At 38.5% G+C, this 21,411-nt stretch overlaps 1 protein-coding gene across 1 annotated transcript in view; it reads right to left on the minus strand.

Moving 5' to 3' along the window:
- LTA4H (leukotriene A4 hydrolase) overlaps window positions 1-21,411 on the minus strand; it is a 28,625-nt gene continuing 7,214 nt past the window's right edge. The window contains exons 4-19 of the mRNA XM_029205129.1: window positions 19,872-19,940; window positions 17,482-17,586; window positions 15,761-15,813; window positions 13,021-13,093; window positions 12,610-12,750; window positions 11,517-11,540; window positions 10,954-11,024; window positions 10,387-10,498; window positions 9,688-9,832; window positions 8,620-8,723; window positions 8,117-8,187; window positions 6,079-6,133; window positions 3,756-3,851; window positions 1,732-1,814; window positions 974-1,078; window positions 1-293 (exon numbers count right to left, since the gene is read on the minus strand). Coding sequence (XP_029060962.1) covers window positions 176-293; window positions 974-1,078; window positions 1,732-1,814; window positions 3,756-3,851; window positions 6,079-6,133; window positions 8,117-8,187; window positions 8,620-8,723; window positions 9,688-9,832; window positions 10,387-10,498; window positions 10,954-11,024; window positions 11,517-11,540; window positions 12,610-12,750; window positions 13,021-13,093; window positions 15,761-15,813; window positions 17,482-17,586; window positions 19,872-19,940 — 1,425 coding nt within the window. The 3' untranslated portion in view covers window positions 1-175. The remainder of the gene's footprint in view (window positions 294-973; window positions 1,079-1,731; window positions 1,815-3,755; window positions 3,852-6,078; window positions 6,134-8,116; window positions 8,188-8,619; window positions 8,724-9,687; window positions 9,833-10,386; window positions 10,499-10,953; window positions 11,025-11,516; window positions 11,541-12,609; window positions 12,751-13,020; window positions 13,094-15,760; window positions 15,814-17,481; window positions 17,587-19,871; window positions 19,941-21,411) is intronic.

The raw sequence follows: 21,411 nt of genomic DNA on the forward strand, positions 1-21,411 counted from the left end.
TGGGAGGGGAGATAGATCAGCTTTATTTATGAAAAAAAAAAAAAATCACTGACCAAACAATAAAAAGCCAAAACTAAAAAGACATTTTAAGTTACAATGTGAGCTGAAATTTTGTATTTCTTTATGAATTCAATTTTAAAAAGAGAAATGTCTGAAATCAGCAATGGACAGGTCCTTAATCCACTTTTAAATCTTTCCCCACAAGCATGGCAGTCACAGGGTGCATACACGCCTTGTGCTCTTGGTAGGTACGGATGGCTTGATCGTGGGATTTGTCAAAGGCAGCAAGGTCCCTGCATTAAAAAAAAAAAAAAAAAAAAAAAGAAAGATGGATAATGACTTGACTTATTTCGGCAAATTTTATTATACTTGCAAACAGATTAATAATAGATATTTATGTCTTGGTTATATTTTTTTCAGAATTCCTGCCAAATTCATAGTCAAAACAACTTCACTGAGATATTCTTAAATTGTATCTTGTTGCCAAGATACAACTTTTTTCACTTTTATCAAGCATTCCTTTAATATATGTCAAGCAACCTAGTCTACCTTATTGCAACATTTGAAGCAAAAAGGTTTGGGTTTACCTGTTTGATCCTTCTTGCATTTAACTTCAGACACTTTTTTCTTGTCCTTCCCTACTCATCTTCTACTTGCTTTTAAAGATCTTTTTGTGTATATAAGATTATCTTCGATTTATTTCCTTTTCACCAGGGTCTAACCCTATTTGGCCCATAATAGGTAATCCATATATAATCCTTCTAAAAAACTAACGAAATCATCTCAAACTTTAAATATTTAGAAGTGTTAATTCCTATTCCAAAATTGTATCTATAATCCTTAACAAATTTAAAAATATTATTTTTAGATTGCATTTTTTCAAAGTATTTTAGCAACATCAAAAACATCTGTTTAAGATTTTTCTTCCCCATTCCTTATATAAAGTCAAAGCATAGTGAGACTTGGTTCTTACTTGAATAAGGGTCGTGTAAACTTCATTCTTCCTTGTTCAGTCGCCATTTTTAGAGCCAAAGGAATTGCTTCCTCCCATTTCGATTGAATGCAGAGTCGTAACCATCTAAAAGGAGGGTTTTTAGGGGGTATGGGGTAGGAAATGAGGAGAAAGAAGCAGGATATGACAGGTATATCTGAAAATTACTTTTGTAATGATGAATAATCCCATTATACTTACACTGTACACCACTTTATATTATGTCTTTATTCTGAGAATCTCAAATCCTTATACATACCATTCAATAATTGGAGAAGAGAAAGAAGAATAGTTTGTTCTTGAAAAAGATCATACGTTTTAAAGGGTTTGGATTATGTAGGTGCCTATAGACCTTACGTATGCAATTTCGGAAGGAATAAAACTTTGATTTAAGCTCACGCTACAAATTTGAATTAAAAAAGATGAACAGAATCAAAGATTTCTAACTATTCCCATTTCAGAGCCCAAGAGGAAGAATGCCTATTTACCAATGAATCTTTAATTCTAATTTTTTTAAAGGCAAGAGAAGCTTAGAATAAATTCTAACAAAAAAATTAGTACTGTCATCTTACAGATATTGCAACTACTTCTTAAAGACCATTATAATTATGTATATAGATGCAGTAAATTTGAAAAGGATTTTTCAAGACTCATGTATGTCTCATACGCTGCTTTCCCTTTCTCCACTTTTTAAACTAGTTTTCCACTTTCTTCCACAGAGACAAGTTAAAATGATGTACCTGAATCGTATTTCAGAATTGTTAATGGCATTGAAGTTGTACACCTCTTGCATTCGCTTTATGTGCCCCAATGGAAGAGGTGCCTAGAGCAAAATAAAGAAGTATAATGTATCATTTCAACAGGATTCCTTGGAAGAAAGGAGCTGGAGAGAAATTCTTAGCCAGATTAAAATCCTCAATATTTTATAAAATAGAAATAAGTTAGATAAAAGAAACAAATGCACACTAAAATAAATTTTGTGCAAATTTATTCTGAATAAGGATATTCTACTAGGAGCCAAGGGATAATTTAATTTGCGAGGTACATGGAGAGGTAAATGAGAAGTACTCTCTTCAGACTTTCTGGTATATGTAAAGCACTAACTTTCCGAACCTCTCCAGAGTCTTTCAAGTTCTTCCTTATACCTTAAATATCTTAAATTTATCCTGTTCTCCAGATTCAATCACAGTTAATTTTTTTCCTCACTGATTCCCCCAGCTTTATCTTTGTATGTTTCCTCCGAAATCCCTTTTGAATGATCTATACCCCTACAAAATAGCAGTTTTTAAACTTTTATATTACAGACCCTTTTCAGAATCTGATGCCTAATACGGACCCTTTCCTGAGGCGGGTGGGATACATTTACCGTATAACACCAAGTTGTATGTACAGTTTCAGGGGGTTCATAAACTCCCGTGCCCAGGTTAACCCGCGCTAAAGGGAGCACAAGCTTGGGTGAAGGAGAGAAAGCAGCGCTCAGTTTGGGCAGGCGGAGCGTCGGCGGTGCCCGCGGGATGCAGGCGGAGGAATCACGTGGTAGATGGAAACCTCCCGCTCCAGCCACTTCCGCGTCTTACAGAACGCTCACCCACACTCGGCTCTCACTGACTGCTGGACCCGTCCCAGATTGTTTCGTTTCCACCAATCTCCAAGTCCAGCCGGGTAGGCCGGCTGGTTAAGGTCACCTCCTAGGTCACCTCGTTACTTTCGCGGTGACGGCTTCGTGCCCTAATGGGTTCTCTAAGACTGCGGTTGCTTTAAATTCCTGATCCTCATTTTGCATCAGTTCCATAGGAAATTCTGTTCAAAGTCTTCTTCCATCCCTCCCAAGGTCTTTAGACCTAAGAGCTCCCTGTCATGTAATAGTAAAGACCCCATCACTGTCTCCCTCTCAACATACAGCATCTCCTCTCAGCTTCGCATATTCTTTTAGTCACCTGGCTTTGAAACCTTCAAATCTGCTTGGACTCCTTCCTGTTAACACCCAACCCAGTCAGTCCCCAAACCCCATGCTCCATCCTATGTGTTCTCCCTCTCACTGTCCTGCTCTTTCCCTTCCCGCCAGCTCCCTCCAGCCTGTCCTGTACTCCTCTGAGTCTCCCAACTAACTTCACCCCCAGCGTTCCTCATGTCAATCCAGCCTCTCCAACACCAGAGGAATGGTCTTCGTAATCACCATTTCATCAGATGACTCTCCTGTTAAAAATGTTAAATCCTCTGCGACTGCCTGGAATCAAACCTAACATTCTTAGCTTGGCATTCAAGACACAGCACATCAGATCCCAGCAGTGTTTCTAGCGTTCTCTTCATTAACCTCTTTTCCAGGGCCACGACTTCCTCCTCCTGCCACGCTGTCACTTGCTGCTCCTTCTATCTCCCTGCTGACCCTGCTCTTCTCAAATCAAGCCCCACTCCTCCGAAATCCTTCCTGATTACCCCAGTTGGAAGGGAGTCCTTCTTCGCTTTTTTCTCAAATGACACCTAAAATCCCTCCTTTTATTGCTAAATTTTGCACTTGAGACCTTTCCTACTAGATTATAAACTTTTTGAGGACCCGGCATATTTCTTTCTTACGTATTTTTATATTCAGTACAATACTAAACATAGCAGGCATTCAACAAATGTTTTTAAGTAAACGAATGGATTTTACCAAGCCATTTTTTCTGTTAGTTTCCACATGGATATTTTTTCCAAGTGGGGTTCAACCATAAATGCTGCGCCTTTATGCCCATTTTAATTTCTAATATTTTGAGCTAGTACTTACTTTCTGGAGCATCTGTGCTAAAAATTCATTCACCTGATGAGAAGAGAAGTCTTTTAGGTCTGCTGAGCTGAACGAATTTAAATCATCTTCTTTGCCCTGAAATAAATGTTGCCTGATTACTCTGCCATTCGTGTACGATTCAATAATATGTATTGGTTTATCTGACATAAAAGTAAAAGTTAAGAAAGAGAAATACAAGGATGTATAAGATTATAAAAAATAAATTTGAACGTTAGCTATTTTAATCATTCTGAGATGGCATAACTATAACTTAGAGAGCTGATATGACACCTAAATCTATGTTACTTAAGACAAATTAGACTATTAATAGTAACAGTGGAGGAAACTTTTGACAACGTCTGTACAATTCACGATATATGGATTTCCAAAGCAAAGAAATGCTACAAAAAAGCATGTCAACTGTTTATAGGCCAATTTGAAAATGTGGGTAAATAATCAAATTGCATATTCTTTTAAATATCACACGAATGAACTCGTAAGGCCACAAACAGATCTTTCCCTTCATCTTCACACATTCTATTTTCCCCACTTAATCTTGGAAATCATTTAAGGAAAAAGAAAAGTGGGTCTGTACTTTTCAATTTAGGATTCATTGCAAATTATCTTTGAGGAAATAATTGAGGAACATTAAAAAAAGCTTATCAAAATAAGTATTTTAAAAATCTTTTAAAATAGTTTTAAACTAGGGTTTCTTTTAACTTTAAAAGAAATATATGCAAAGGTTAAAAAAAAATCAAATAGGACCAAATGAAAAATTCCTTTGCTTTTGCTCCCTGTCTCCAAGTCCCACTCCTCAGGAACCTATATTAATATGTATATCCTTCCAGAAAATTTAATGTATGCATATACATCCTTGTAAAGAATCATTATTTTACATCTTCCTCCCCCTTCAAAACACCCTTAAGGACGCGGGTTCGTGCCCCGGTCCGGGAGGATCCCACATGCCGCGGAGCGGCTGGGCCCGTGGGCCATGGCCGCTGGGCCTGCGCGTCCGGAGCCTGTGCTCCGCAATGGGGGAGGCTGCAACGGTGAGAGGCCTGTGTACTGCAAAAAAAAAACAAAAAACAAAAAAACAAACCAAAAAAACCACCCTTAATATCAGAACTTCCTCCCTCTTAAGAACCTCACCTAAATATTAAAACTTACAGATCTCATTCTCTGCTCAAAAACATGCAAATTTAAACTACCTATTGAGGATATATTTATTAGTGGTAAAAACAAAGAGCAGGGGAATGATAAACCAAAATTCATGGTCATGGTTACATGGCAGGGCAAGGTGGGTAGAGAGAAGGATGAGATGGGGAGGGCAAAGTATTGACAGAGGAGGTACATATGTGTACAACCAGCCTACTGCTCTGATAAGAAGTTGTTAGAATTTTTTCTTTTTAGATGTTGGGGGTAGGAGTTTATTAATTTATTTTTGCTGTGTTGGGTCTTCGTTTCTGTGCGAGGGCTTTCTCTAGTTGTGGCAAGCGGGGGCCACTCTTCATCGCGGTGCGCGGGCCTCTCACTATCGCGGACTCGCTTGTTGCGGAGCACAGGCTCCAGATGCGCAGGCTCAGTAGTTGTGGCTCACGGGCCTAGTTGCTCCGCGGCATGTGGGATCCTCCCAGACCAGGGTTCGAACCTGTGTCCCCTGCATTAGCAGGCAGATTCTCAACCGCTGCTCTACCAGGGAAGCCCAGAAGTTGTTAGATTTTATATTTGCTTACAAAAAAATCTTGAACTTAGATCTAAAAAGTCAGTAATGCTCTAACTTTGTTATGATGTTATGAGAATCTCCAAAAAGATGTTTATATTTTATTTAAAATTAGGGTCTCTTTTGCCATGGTTTCTTGTTCCATTTCCCCAATTTGCCTTACTCCTGAGTTGGTTTCTCTTCCTTCCTCTGACCCTTAATGGGTCTCCCAATACCTGGAGCTTTCTACTCCTCTCTCTTATTCTCCACACCCAGACAAACTTTGGTGCAAACTATCATACCTCCCTATCTATTCTTCTAAGAGCCCATTCATCTTTCCTAAAAATCACTTACTCTCCTCTAAGAGGCCTATATTCCCCCACCCCTTTCCCTTTTAAGAGCAAGAAAAATCAGAACTAATACCATCAACATCCATTTGTTTTCCCCCTCAAACCTAACTTTACACATTGAGGGCTGGTATAATATCATTTTGGATAAACTTGACTTAGGAATAGTAACTCCAAATACATGAGTTCATAAGTAAAGCACCACTCCCCACTTCATTGAGTAGAGACACATTTGTACAATTCAAAAAGGAGTCAAAAATCATACATTACTACTCACAGTAATCCATCTTTGACTTAAGGCAATACAAGCATTTGTCAGAGTCATATCATAGCTGCAAAGATTCAGAATATTAGAGATTACATTTTATAAAAAGGCACATGCTTTTGCATCAATGCCATTTTGAAGTTACAGAACATACTTAAATTTCAAAGTTCTTTGAAAATAAAGATAAACAACTCCAGAGTGATGGAAATAGGAAATCTTCTACCTGACTTAAAGATTACTGGTCTCCTCTAAGAACACAGAAATCCAACTGGATACCAAATTAATGAAACCCTGGATTATTCTTTGGAGAGAATGCCAGAACATCTCAGCAGAGACAGTCACATGCTTCTGCAGTATGCTGAAGGGGCTGGGGCTGAGTTGAGCGTATTGTTTCCCGGATGGTAGGAACAGTTCCAGGCACTCAGGACAACGTGGTAAACACCACAAAGTCCTTGCTCTCGTGCCTTTTCCTTTCTGTCGTTCCAACCATCTAAACATCCAACAGATCTGCGAGCAACTGCTATGTGACAGGCACTGTTCTAGACAATGGGGAAATAACGGTGACACCCTTGGGAGACTCCGAAATCATGTGATTTTGATCCTCTCTTTTCAGAAGAAAGCAGAATTCACGAACTCTGACCATTAAGCAAAGCAAGCTGTGCTAAGGTTTATGTGTTCTCAACTTGGAAAACAAGCCATACATTTTGCAGCAATGCAGGAGACCATGTAATGTGTGCAAAATTCTTGTAAAACGTCCTTCTTTGTCCATAAGTCATGCTTACTTGCTGTGAAATGTTCTGGTAGAGAACAGAGGGGTACCTGCCCTGCAGGGCCTAGATGAGGTAAGTTTTGATTAGAAGTGATCACTGAACTTGCTTTCAGAGAGTTTGTGCCCTGGGGGAGATAAGAAAGGGGTCAAAGCAGTGACCTTCTTTGAATCAGCTTCCAGTTTATCTTCATGAAGTGGGCTGTGGACAGTAGGCAAGCCCTTTTGTTTGCCCTCAAGACCAAGTGGGACCAGAGGTCCTTGACTGTGCAGGCAGTTCCTCACCTTCAATTAGAGCATGACAGCACTGATCTCATAAGGAACACCAGGAGAGTAAAAAAAAGACCTTTGGCTGGTCTGTTTCTTGGTGCCCGAAACTTCCTTCTCATTGTAATGAAAAAAATTAAATAAGGATCAGCCCAGGGAAGGGGAAGCAACCCTTACTTAGGGCAGGGTCCTAAGAAAAGTAATGAGTGAATCAGGTATGAGCCCTGTTTCTCATAGTGCTTCAGTGTAGTGAAGGAGAAAGATTTAATACTCACACAAATCTAAGATTACGACTGTGGAGCTGTGAAGAGGCGACACACAGCACCGAGAAACCCGAAACGGGAGACTTGGCCTAGTTAGAGAGGTCAAGGAACGCTTTCGTCAGGAAGTGGTTCTTGAGTTGTGCTTGGAATTAAGTGGGTAAAGGGTGGAGGGAGCAGCAAGTTCCTGGCTGCAACATGGGGTAGTTAGCATCTCCTAATGTGACTCTTGGAAGACCAGGGTTCAGGTCCCTGATTTGAGGAAGGTGTTTAGTTTAAAGGACAGCGTAATGGAGCGTTTACGATGACGAGGATTTGAATCTCAACTCTCATGACTTGCTCTGCAGCATTCAGCAAGACACGTTGCCCTAGCTGAGCCTCATGTGCCTCCTCTGGAAGTGAGGGTGGTAACTTATGACACTGTTGTAATGAGGGACATGATGCTTCTATGTTATTTTTCTTACTGCAAACGTTTTCAAGGAAAGGGCAATATCTTTTTCTTTTCTGTATCTCTCACCATCCTTGTGCAGAAAGGGGGCACTCAATAATTACCTGCAATGAACTGAACTAATTTATATTTATAATATCATGGAAATGACTTTTTGGACCTCAGCGTTAAGGTTCTAACTCCTATGAACTCAACTCTCATCACAAACTAGTAATAGCTTAAGGAAGGCATAAAACCCTTTCAGATATTTTGAGGAGCTCTAGGATTTAGGAGAATGAGAAGGAAAAGCATTAGTAGGTAAGTACTGACTTGGGCTTCACAGGGGGCAGTCCAGGAGAGTACAGCCAGGCGTTCCAATCAACTTGATTTAGAATATCAACCTGAGAACAGAAGGAACACCCAGTTTGCTACAGAACAATCTTTTCTCTTGAAAAAAACAAAAAAATCTAAAACTGACTTTTAGGACCTCAAATCTATAATTTTGTCTACACTGACATGTCAAGATAATTTCTAAGTCTCTTTTCTAAAATAAATTTATGTTAATCAGTAATGTTCTTTTAAATAAAATAGGAAAATTAAGTACACACACAAATTTCTGAAACATACCACTGTAGATTGCTCTGAAATAGGAAAATTCTACACATTAGTTCATACTGTTGAGATCACATTTTAAACAGGAAAATACTGAATGAAAGATTGAATCTTAAATTCTAAACTAATACTACTATTAAGTAATTCAAATCAACCTAACAAATAGCCATTAAATAAAGATATATTGAACATGCACAATAAGAAAGGTTTTAGAATCCAACCTTATCCTTAAAGTGGGAATACAGGAAATCCTTCCAGTCATCAGTGGTTATGCTCTTGTAGGAAAATTTCTCAACATAAGCCTTTAAGAATCCTAGGAAAACCTCTAAGAGTTTTTCAAAAAGAAGAAAAGAAAAAAGAAGTCAATTAATAGAAAGGTAATTAGTTAACACATTCTTTGGTGCCTTGCATTGTACCAAACCATGGAGAACAGAGAACATTCAGAAAATAGGGAAACCAATGAGGACTTGAAGAGTAAAAGAATGTTCAAAAACAGAGGTAGGACTTAAGTTGTACCTTGAAGAACATATGTAATTTGTTGGAAGGCATCAGAGAAATCCTAATTAGAGGTAAGGGGATGACACAAGACACACAAAAGGAATACACAACACAAGTTCCAAGACCAACGATCTTTGTATAACTTGAAAAGAGGAAAATAAGATTGGACAGACAGAATGGATCCAGATGAGGGAGGGCATTCAAAGTCCATTGACTAAGGAGAGTACTTTTAAATGCCCATCAATGGGGAAGGATACGTAAACTCAGCACACATATATAATGAGATACTATGATGGCATTAAAAAGCACAAGATAGATTTGTAAGTTCTGACATGGAAGGATGTATGTAAAATATTGTTGAATTAAAAAATAAATGTAGAAGAAATATATAGTATCCATTTTCTGTAATTAAAGTAACTATATGTATATATATCTATATATATCTGTCCACTTAACTTTGAAAAAGATCTGGAGCCATACACACCAAACTGAAGGACTCTCACTTATGACTCTTACAAATTTCTGTACCACACAAAATTTTTTTCAATGAGCACATACTAGTTTCCTAATTTTTAAAATACTGATGAGCTTTTTATAAGTCAAGCAGCATAATTTAGAATGCAGAGGTTAGTCAAGGTTTTAAGTAGAGAGGAAACATTAGAAAACGATACAGATTTCTTTAGCAGCTACATAAAAAATGAACTGGAAGAATAAAATGGAGCAAAAGCAACAGTTAAAAATTCTTTCTGTTACCCTCAAAACAAAAAAATCAGAAAATGCCAACTGCTTGCCTGGTCCTCCAAGAAGCTGTTCAAGGTAAAAGAGTAAAGCAAAGCCCTTCTCATAGGGAACTGAAGAATAAGCCACATCAGGGTCTACGTTCGTCAGATCAACCACAAGTTTGGTGAAAGGATGTGTCTCTCCAAAAGTCTTTATCTGTGAGACGCAAAATTAGAGGAATGTTCAAATATGAAGTCTGGTTACCACCATGTACACAAGCTACTAAGAAGTGTTACTACACTCCGTGGCATAACTTTAGGGGAATTTAGAACTTAAACTAGAGACTGGAAACTGTAGGATATGTTAGTACACATTTCTGGAAGTCTATTAATGGAATGCCTACTAGCGCAAGGTTCCATGATATTTCTTGCTCAATAAAAGACTAGAAAAATGTTTTAATGCCTGGTTAGCAAATTCAGCTCTCAGGAGAGAGCATTTAAAAATGACATGAATACACCAAATAAAATTCAAACAGAGTCACCAACTATATTATTGCAAAGCCCCAGTGAGGTCCTACTGGTCATGAACATGACCTTACACAGGATAATGACTAACAGGTAACAACAGAACATCATACCAGTATCTGCTTGATTTCCCACACTGGTAAAAATGACTTTCTTACTGCTACTTAGTAAAGCTGCTTTACAAACTGAATTTTTGAACATCTACACAACTTGGGATGAATGCTTTTAAAAGTATGACTCATTTACCGAGTTCTGGAGTTCTCCCCATCCTCCCAGAGCATGAAAATGTCTGAACTTTTCACCAAACAACCGTCCACAAATGTGGCGTTCCAAGTATACAGTATGTCCTTCATTTAACCTGAAAATAATTGAAAAATAAAAACACTGACACAGCTGAGAGAAAAAGGCACTGCAATCAACAAGGTATTTTCTTTTTGGTGTTTCTACAGAGCAAAGCAATTGTAAAGTATGAATACTCAAGTCTAAGCAGACTGCTCTGCGTGGCTTCCTTGCATTCAGTTCAGAACAATGGGAAGCCCAGCCCAGAAGATGGAAGCAGGGGAAATGAAGCCAGGGCTCTGGTTTTATGTGTCCATGTATTAAAATGTGACCATACCAGGAACTAAACAGCATCAAACTGAAAACCTCTATTCTACCTGACATTGTGATAAGTATTACAGAATTTTTAAAAAATCCCTGTCTACCAAAGAGATGATAACAAAGGTATACACACAAACCAATTCAAGGTGGTGGAAGGCAGGGAAAGAAATCAATAACTAGAACCAATAAAGAAATAATAATAATAAATCTTACCAAAAGTGATCCCAAGTTTTGTTGGTCACTAGATTTCCTGTCCAACTATGAGATATTTCATGTGCAATAACCTAAAGGAAATAGTAGAAGTGATTAATGGTGAAATTGATTATCTTAACCTAAAATAACTCATTATGTAAGCATTCTAGTTCTTCCAATTCCACGTTGTTCAATTTATTTTTTTCCACATTGTTCAAGTTTTTTTAACATTAGCTGAGATATTCAAGGAATTATTCAATTAAGCAAAAAAAAAAATCACAATTTAGCCAAAGATAAAAAAAAAGTATAGTATAGTTTACAAAATTAGAAACAAAATATTATTTAGAAAATAATAAATGGATACATCACTGCATTAAAAAATATTTCATAAACATAAGAGATCAAACCATAAAATGTTCTTAAATCTGTTAAATCCTACTGATTATGTAGTAATGTCTTGCAACTAGAATCCCCAAGTTATCTTTTATAATCATGTCTTCAATATAATGACACAATGGATATTTTAAAATCACTTGACTTAAAACTTCTTGAGGATAAGACCATGATAATAAATTTTAACTTACGTTGGAGAGTGACTTGTCACCTGCCTAAAAAAGAAGAAGATTACCTTCATATTTCAGAAATCAAATTACAGACTATATCTAAAAGACTGCCTATGTCAAGACATAGTATTCCAACATTTATGGTCCACTGTATTTCTGCTGTGGCACTCCAAAGAGTTCAAAAGCAACATGTACTGGAGAAATTTTTTAAAATGCAGGATTAAAACACAGCATTATTCTTTCTCTCCCTAATCTTGGGAATTTTTCCAATACCACAGGAGCCAGTATACCTGTCTCTAACTTGCAGGAAACATTTCTTCTCTTCTATTTTTTTTTTTTTTGTGGTACGCGGGCCTCTCACTATTGTGGCCTCTCCCGTTGTGGAGCACAGGCTCCGGACGCGCAGGCTCAGCGGCCACGGCTCACGGGCCCAGCCGCTCCGCGGCATGTGGGATCTTCCCGGACCGGGGCACGAACCCGTGTCCCCTGCATCGGCAGGCGGACTCTCAACCACTGCGCCACCAGGGAAGCCCTCCTCTTCTATTTTTTTATATCCGCTCTTACTCACTCTTAGGTACCTTCATTCACTCCTTATTACCTGCAGCATATTTAAGAAAAGTCTGTAGTGTCCTATAGTGTGTTTTACTTATTTAGTTGCTAATCCATTACTCACTTGGTTCTAGGAAGGGTTTAAAGTAGCGAACAAAGGCATATAAAATATAGCTATATACTGTGGGCTAATTCTTTCCTTGTTATGGTAAACTGAGTTTTGTTTTGTTTTTTAACCAGTACCTATATGCCAAGTGTAAATGGTATAGTTTCTTTGGACACACAATTCATCGATAGACTGTTGTTACATAGCCCTCCTCCCCCAGCATCCTAAAGCACCTTGAACACTATGTTCTTTTCTCCCAAATGGCCAAATTATTTTCTTTAGAAAGTTGAGGTGATGATAATAACCACAATAAGCGTCAAATAAGAAACAAGGGTTACATAAATAAAAGACTTTTATTATTTAAAAAAGTCTTTTTATTATTAGGAGTCTAAGGCTCTTCATATCTAGGTTTATGTTTGAGGAAAAGTCAACTTCAAATGAAGAAAAATTTACACTTACCAGCAGAGTAGGAGTTACAAAAGTGAGGCAAGGATGTTCCATGCCGCCATAAGGGAAGGATGGCGGCAGGACCAATAGGTCATACTGCCCCCAAATATATGGGCCTCCCAGATCTTCTGCAATTTTAAGCATAGATTCAGTCTGGAAAATTAATGTATATATATTTGTATGTCTTACAAATTGCCATAATAAATTTCTTTAAAGTGTACATTGCTTTCTGTGAAGGCTATGAATTAATGATGCTTATTTTAAATGAAAATGATACCCAAAAATGCATCAACTGCAAACACCTAAAATAAGATATACTATTTGATTCTTTTACTACATTACTTAAAAGCACCGCATTTCATACTCAAAATCTTAAATCTACCATCTACCACAGTTGTTAAAAAGGGTAACTTTATGACGAACCTCAGAAAATTCATAAGCAGACTTTTCCACCTGCTCCTTCTCAGACCACACCAATGTCCTTGGGCCAATCTGCCTGCAAAATGGAAAAGCTTAATAAAAATGAAATTCAAAGCAAATTACCTGGTTCTAGGAACGATTTAAACTGTTGTACACGAATCCTTACAGAAGCAGTGTGATGTACTACGTGCTTATGGGGAGGAGGTGAGGCTAAGCGGCTTCTCTGAGGTACAAACCTCCTGTTGTAAACGCGGCAATAAGTCTGCATGTCTATAAGGGGGTGCAGTCTGGGCCACATGAAAACTTGATGTGAAGCGCCCCCAAAGGTTAGCTTACTGGCTCTGGTAAGACCTTTAGGGATCTAGTTTCTTCCCTCAATCTTACAACTATAGAAACCCAGTCACGGCTCAGTAAGAGATTATTCCAGAAGGGGGTGGATGTAAACTCTGTTATGCACTTAAAGGTTGAACACTTTTAAATAAGAAGAAACAAACAGAGAGAGACGGAAATCCTGTCACATGCTGTAACATGGAAGAAACTTAAGGACATTATGCTAAGTGAAATAAGGCAGTTACAGAAGAACAAGTACTCTACGATTCCACTTACGAGGTATATAAAGTAGTCAAACCCAGAGAAACAGAAAATAGAACAATGGTTACCAGGGACTGGAGGGAGGTGGAAAGGGGAGTTGCTGTTTAAAGAGTACAGAGTTTCAGTTTTCCAAGATGAAAAAGTTCTGGAAATCTGTTTCATAACAACATGAATATACTTAACACTAGTGACTACTGAACTGTACATTTAAAACTGGTTGAGACAGTAAATTTTGTGTTTTTTTTTTTAACCACAATAAAAAAAGAAGAAACAAATAGAACTATATATCACTTATATAGGACTAGAACTCAAAAATATTTTTTTCATGTAAATTTCATCTTAAAACTGTTATGCAATGCCAAACCCCAAACAATAAGTCTTTGCCTTGATATCCTGGCCCAGAGAGGCAGTGGATTCTAGGGCAGGGCCTCTCAGACTTCAGTGTGCATACAAACTATCTGGGGGGGTTGTTCAGATACAAATTTTGATTCAGTAGGTCCGGGGTAGGACCCAAGGACTTTCATTTCTAACCAGCTCCCAGGTGATGCCAAAGCTATTGGTTTGTAGACCACAGTGAGTAGCAGTGGTAGCCAGTGCTAGCCAATATAAATGAATGAGAGCCACAAATGTGGGCCACGTGTGTAATTATAAATTGTCCAGTAGCCACATTTTTTAAAAAAGGCAAAGTGAAGCAGATGAAATTAATTTTAATAATATATTTTGTTTAAACCAATATATCCAAAATAGTATCATTTTGACATGTAATCAGCATGAAAGATTATGAATGCAATACTTTGCATTCTTTTTTTTCATATGAAGTCTTTAGAAATCCGGTGTGTATTTTACACTTCCAGCACATCTCAAGCCTCATGTGGTTAGTGGCTGCCACTCCAGACAGCAGAGTTCTATGCCGCATGGGCTCTAAAGTCAGATGGTCTAGGACGGGTCCCGGCTCTGACATTTCCTAGCTCTGTGACTCTGAGCCAGTTATTTAAACTCACCGAACATCAGTTTCTATATTGGTAAAATGAGAAAGAGTAATTGTATCCATTCCACAGAGTTGTGAGAATTCAAGGGCATAATGCCTTGGAGTTGGTACCTAATGAGACCTGGTAACTGTCAGCTGCTGTGACAATTATTATAATTATCATTTGTGAGTGCCTCCTATAGGCCAGGACCTTTACATATGTTAGGTCTGTTAATCCTCACAAAAATCCCTTGAAGTAAACATGATTATTTCCAGTTTTTAGGCGAAGAAGCTTAAACTCAGAGAGGTGAGTTGCCCAAGGATGTAGATAGTTAACTGCTACAGCTGGAACTGGAATCTATATCTATATCTATCTATCTATCTACATATATATATATATATTTTTTTTTTTTTTTTTTTTTGCGGTACACGGGCCTCTCACTGTTGTGGCCTCTCCCGTTGCGGAGCACAGGCTCCGGACGCGCAGGCTCAGCGGCCATGGCTCACGGGCCCAGCCGCTCTGCGGCATGTGGGATCTTCCCAGGCCGGGGCACGAATCCGTGTCCCCTGCATTGGCAGGCGGACTCTCAACCACTGCGCCACCAGGGAAGCCCTGGAATCTATATTTGCCTGATTTGTCCACTGTGTCCCCATCCCTGGCAATTTAAAGAATGTGATTACTATAGCCACTCTTAATTTTCAGTTGTTTAGAAATAAGAACAAACGAAATTAAGAAAGAAGGGCACTCTAGCTGCTGGTAAAATTGTAACAAAATATCTTATATTTCTGTAATATTTATAGGTTTCCAAGTGCTTTAAAATAATTTATCTCATTTGTTGCACATAACCACCCAATGAAGTAGGAAAGGGGATATTATTATTTTAAGGATGAGGAAATGGAGGTTATGAGAAGTGACTTGTTCAAACTTAGATTCCAGATCTATAAAGGTAGGTAAGACCATGCTCACTCTATAATACTTGGAAAGTCTAAGGGGTGAGTGGTAAAGTTTTTTTAATTTAAAATTAATTTGTTGCTTACATTTCATGATTAGATTTGAATGTTTCTAGAGCTGTTGGCTTGATATCTTGAGAAATACAAAAATGACCTACCAATTAATCCGACAGAGGTTCAAGACACCTAAGGTTTAATCTTTTCATAAACTTCAAAATGTGTTCAAAGGCTCACCTGCTTTCTAAAGCTCCAACAACCAAAGCAATCAAGTAGCAGGGGATCGGAACCTAAAGGTGGCAAAAAAACCACACCAAATGCTCGAATTAGTGTTTAAAAATATTACAGAATAAGACAGTTCGTATTCAGAAGTAAGTAAATTTCCTTTCAAATCTCCAAACATTAGTGTGGATTACTTTCCTTTTGTACTTCTCAAATAGTTCTCATTTTTGAGGGGGTCAAATAGTTCAAAACTGCGATATAAAGACATTTCAAAACGTCTATTTCCCTTTCATCCCATTAGCAAGGGAGGATTCTGAAATGTGAAAAACATGATTGCACATAGTATTACAAGGTACATTTTAAGCATTTCACAAAATTAACATATAAAAAGGCAACTATGCTTTTAAGTTTCTTGTCATTTTCTCTTGAATTAAAAAACTTTGTTTTAAATTCCTTCTTAAAACCACTCCTGGTATATTTGAGAGACATACAAAGCAATCCAGCAACGAGAGGGTGCTGAAGGTTTTGGAATCCCAGAAGCTGCGGTAGGGGCAAAATTGTCCACTGTGGCTTAGTTGCCTGTTCTGCTAAGGAGGACGAAAGAAAACCATAATTCAAGAAGAGTCATGCACCCCGATGTTCACCGCAGCTCTATTTACAATAGCCAGGACATGGAAGCAACCTAGATGTCCATCGACAGATGAATGGATAAAGAAGATGTGGCACATATATACAATGGAATATTACTCAGCCATAAAAAGGAACGAAATTAAGTTATTTGTAGTGAGGTGGATGGACCTAGAGTCTGTCATACAGAGTAAAGTAAGTCAGAAAGAGAAAAACAAATACGGTATGCTAACACATATATGTGGAATCTAAAAAAAAAAAAAAAGGTCCTGAAGAACCTAGGGGCAAGATGGGAATAAAGATGCAGACCTACTAGAGAATGGACTTGAGGACACGGGGAGGGGGAAGGGTAAGCTGGGACAAAGTGAGAGAGTAGCACTGACATATAAACACTACCAAATGTCAAATAGATAGTGGGAAGCAGCTACATCGCACAGGGAGATCAGCTCGATGCTTTGTGACGACCTAGAGGGGTGGAATATGGAGGGTGTGAGGAACGCTCAAGAGGGAGGTGATATGGGGATATATGTATACATATAGCTGATTCACTTTGTTGTACAGTAGAAACTAACACAACACTGTAAAGCAATTACACTCCAATAAAAATATATAAAAAAATAAAAAGCATCAGTAAACACACACACACACACACACACACACACATACACAATTCATTACAGGTCAAAGATACAAGTCAAACTACCAGCTACTTAGGAATTTTAACTTAAAAGTACTGTAACAGAGTGCTTTCTGGTCTAGGACAGCTCTTCCATCTGTAAACAATACATCACCACACGCCCGAGCTCTGGTACCAGGGCAGGTCAAAGTGTAACTTAGAAACAGGAAACCTGCTACTGACTGGGATGTAGGGAAATGGGACCAGGCACGCCCCCTGCCATGCCTATCCAGCACCCTCCTACTTCAGTACAACACTGTGAGCAGAACCGAATATTTTAAAAGCGCAAAAGAAAAAGAAATGAAGAAAACAAAAAGCAGGAGCTGCTTTCTAAATTCTGAAATATTTCAAAAGCCATTTTGCTCTCTGGATGGGTAAAAGCTATTTGTAGTTCACCACCAACTAAAACAAAATCTAGACCCTAAGATCTTACTTTTTGGCTGAATCTGTATATCTTCCTGCTCGCGTCTTCTGGGTCAGGTGCTTCTCCATCACGAATGGCACTCATGAGTGCAACCAATTCTTTAGGGACAGACACCTAATTGAGAAGGAAAAGATATAAATAAAGATATACATGAAAAGTTCTATGTAAAATAACCTTTCCCCCCGCTTTTTGACTATCGACACAGTAGACTATGAACCCAATACATTCCTCTGTATCACTTTTATAAATAGAATTGGCAGTATGTAAAACTGGCTTCTTTAAAAATGATGGTGACATATCTACCTATCCATTCATCCATCCATATTAAGAGCATTTGGTAGAAACTAGGTTAAAATCCCAGCTCTGCACTTACTAACTTCATGCACTTGGGCAAATAACTTCCCCGAGCCTCAGTTTCCCCCATCAAATGAGGGTGATACTTCATAGGACTGTTGCAAGGAATAAATAATATAAATGAAGAGCTCAGCACCATGCCTGGCAATGGTAGCCACTGGCCCTGCTCCCCTCCACACCCTCAGAAGAGATTCAAAAGGATGCTATACTCACTTTAGATCAGAGAATACAATTCTGAAAAATTTAGTATTTAAAACATAAACTTGGAGTTACAAATTCTACTTTTTAAGGGTCATGAGTGTGAGAAACTTTTAAACTTATTACTGAGAAATGTGAAATAATTTTCTCTGGAAGTTTGTATGGAAAAGGTCCTTATGGGACAAACTGTATGGTCACTTAAGTGTGTACCGTATCTCCATGATTCTCCAAGTCTTACTTCTAATGAATGCCAGAATAAAGGACCATCACCTGAATATTAATGATCTAGCAAACATCCATTCCAACAGTGCTAGGCTTTCATGTTCTTCCTGCATGGCCCAGTCCTCAAAGCTATTACTGAGGCAGGCACAGAATCAGGACCTCCAGAATCAGTGCTGCAACAACCATAGATCCTAGAGCTAAAAACTATTCAGGAAGTACCTTGGTTCTGCTTCCTCCCTTCATTTAAGCAGTGATAGGTTATACAGATGAGACAACTGAGATTGTGAGGTCATAAGACTTGCCCAAGGTCATGCAGTTATTAAGTGGTGGAGAAGAGTCCAGGGATTCTTTTTAAAAAAATTTTTTTTAACATCTTTATTGGAGTATAATTGCTTTACAATGGTGTGTTAGTTTCTGCTCTGTAACAAAGTGAATCAGCTATACATATACATATATCCCCATATCCCCTCCCTCTTGCGTCTCCCTCCCACCCTCCCTATCCCACCCCTCTAGGTGGTCACAAAGCACCAGAGTCCAGGGATTCTTGGCCTCCAAGTAAAGTTTTCTGCAGCACTATGCTAGGGGTGGTTTGGTTGTGGAACGATATGGGAATCAAGAAGGCCCCATAAATACAGGTTGGTCCTCAATTCTATTTGCCTGGTCTAAGTAAGTCTAGCCTCTGGGATAGTATTTATTTATTAATTATAGTCTACCTTTTCCTAAAAGGATTAGCAGTACCTACAACAAGAATAAGTTGGAAATGTATACAGATAAGTCTGCAATATATGCCCATTAGGATACCTAGATAGATATTTACAAGGCTGTAGAGTACATTTATAGAAACTTTAATCCTACAAATGTCAATTTTTTTAAGTTAAAAAGAGTTGCTCCCAAATTCTTGTTTTTAGGTCCAGAATTCTAAATTCCTTTTAAAATCAGAATGATTTATTTTACTTCATTTCATTTTTGGCTGCGCCATACACCATGTGGGATCTCAGTTCCCCGACCAGGGATCAGACCTGCACCCCCGGCTGCGGAGTCCTAACCATCGGACCGCCAGGGAAGTCCCTGACACCTCTTTTTTTTATACTTATGTTTGCAACTGCCTTTAAAGCAGAGATTCAAAATGGGATCCATAGCCTTTTTCTAACGTATTTCAGGTAGGTAGAATTTAATTAAGTAAAGTATTTCTAGCTATAAAAATTCAATTCTGGGCTTCCCTGGTGGCGCAGTGGTTGAGAGTCCGCCTGCCGATGCAGGGGACACGGGTTCGTGCCCCAGTCCGGGAAGATCCCACATGCCGCGGAGCGGCTGGGCCCGTGAGCCATGGCTGCTGAGCCTGCACGTCCGAAGCCGGTGTTCCGCACGGGAGAGGCCACAACAGTGAGAGGCCCGCGTACCGCAAAAAAAAAAAAAAAAAAATTCAATTCTTATCTCTGCTTATCATTTATACCACATTTACTTATATGGATCATTTTGGAAAGATATCCCGTGTTCATGGATTGGAAGAATTAATATTGTTAAAATGTCCATACTACCCAAAGAAATCCACAGATTTAATGTAATCCCTATTAAAATAATTGTGTGGATCATTTAATTCAGTGAATAATTTCAGTGATGTTTACCTCTGAACTGTAGGTTAATTTCACAGAAGGAGTGTCCTGGCAGGGAAGAACTGCTCTACAATGGATTGCCTGGGAGAGGGAGGGAAAAAAAGAAACAGCTATTTCCCTGTCTCATAAATCAAGTCATTAAGAAATCATTACAATTGCAGCATTGTTCTTAGACACATTCTTTTTAAAGATCAAAATGTCTCACATTTCTTCAGCTCTTTTAAAGTAGCAAAAGTAGATCTGTGGATTAAGAAAATCTGGTTTTCCCTTTTAATGTAATGGTCAACCTTCACATTTCAGCTGACGCATGAAGCAATGTTAGGCAGTGATTCCTGAGTAATAGTAGTGCCCAGTGAGAAGCTGTTAGGAACCCTGACAAAAAAGGGCTCTTTGGTGAAGTAAATTTGAGAACCATGGCATATTGCATGCCTGGGAGAGTCACTAGGAACATTAGCCTCCTGAAGGCTCTGAAAAGACCGATAATAAAGAAACCTGTTCGAATTCTCATACTTATTTCAACACAAAACCCATTTTCCTCTGGTTAATTATTAACGTCTAATGGGGCGCCAGTGTTCTAAGGAACTCTGCTTGGGAAATGTGGTTAGAGTCTTGACATTTTGATCTTGCAGCAAACTTTGAAAGTAAACACTAGGAAGACAAGGAAGGAGAAAGAAAGGTCTCTTTCAATACCATCTAGACATATTCATTCACATAATATGTAGAGTGTTTCTTTGCTTCCGTATCAATCTGTCATAAAGATCAGTTCCATTAAGAATGACCAGAGTACCTATGATTTTATACCCTGGCCTGTTTACAGATAAGTCTGCATCTATTGCTGGTGAGCAAAGGAATCCCAGCCTCACTGAGATGGTCTACTGAGCTTAAAGGAACACTGATACTAACATTTCTCTCTGAAGTTGTTATAAATCCCAGACCTACTTCACGCCTCTGCAAACTTCCTTCTATCCTCAAACTCCAGCCCTTTTCACTTCAAATCTAACAGATTCTCCATAGATAGGAAATCCCAAATGACCTCTAGGTGGATTAAGTAGAACTAGAAGAAACACCTGGTTCTCTCTCCCAAAATAAGTTTCCAAGACCATATGCCTTTAGGGTTCCTTAAAGGTCCCTGGTTATGTGGCTCAGCAATGCCAGGGGTGGGGTTTATACGTATTTCAGTTGATAAGACCAAACCCAGAAAAATATGCATAGAGAACGGCCGTAAGCAAACTCATCACACAAAATCATGTCTACCTGCTTCCTATCAACTATAGTAATTTCTTCATTTAACTGAAATCTCTTTTCTCTGTTTCAAAAACTGTGTCCAACAAGAAATGGAGTAGTATGTTCAAAATTCACATTCTTCTGACTCACAAATCTTGGCATTTCTTGCCAATGGACATTCCATACGAATTACTGATGAAAATCAGATAAGAGACAGAGACTACATAATTGGTACATTCTTGCCTAGAACATGATATCTCTTCCAGATTAGTGAACTATGAGTTTCTTAGAAAAAAAAAAATTTCAATTGGCAATAGAAAGTAAACAC

Source organism: Monodon monoceros, unplaced genomic scaffold, assembly GCF_005190385.1.
Source record: "Monodon monoceros isolate NGI ecotype Baffin Bay Population unplaced genomic scaffold, NGI_Narwhal_1 Super_Scaffold_6, whole genome shotgun sequence".
Classification (NCBI taxonomy): domain Eukaryota; kingdom Metazoa; phylum Chordata; class Mammalia; order Artiodactyla; family Monodontidae; genus Monodon; species Monodon monoceros.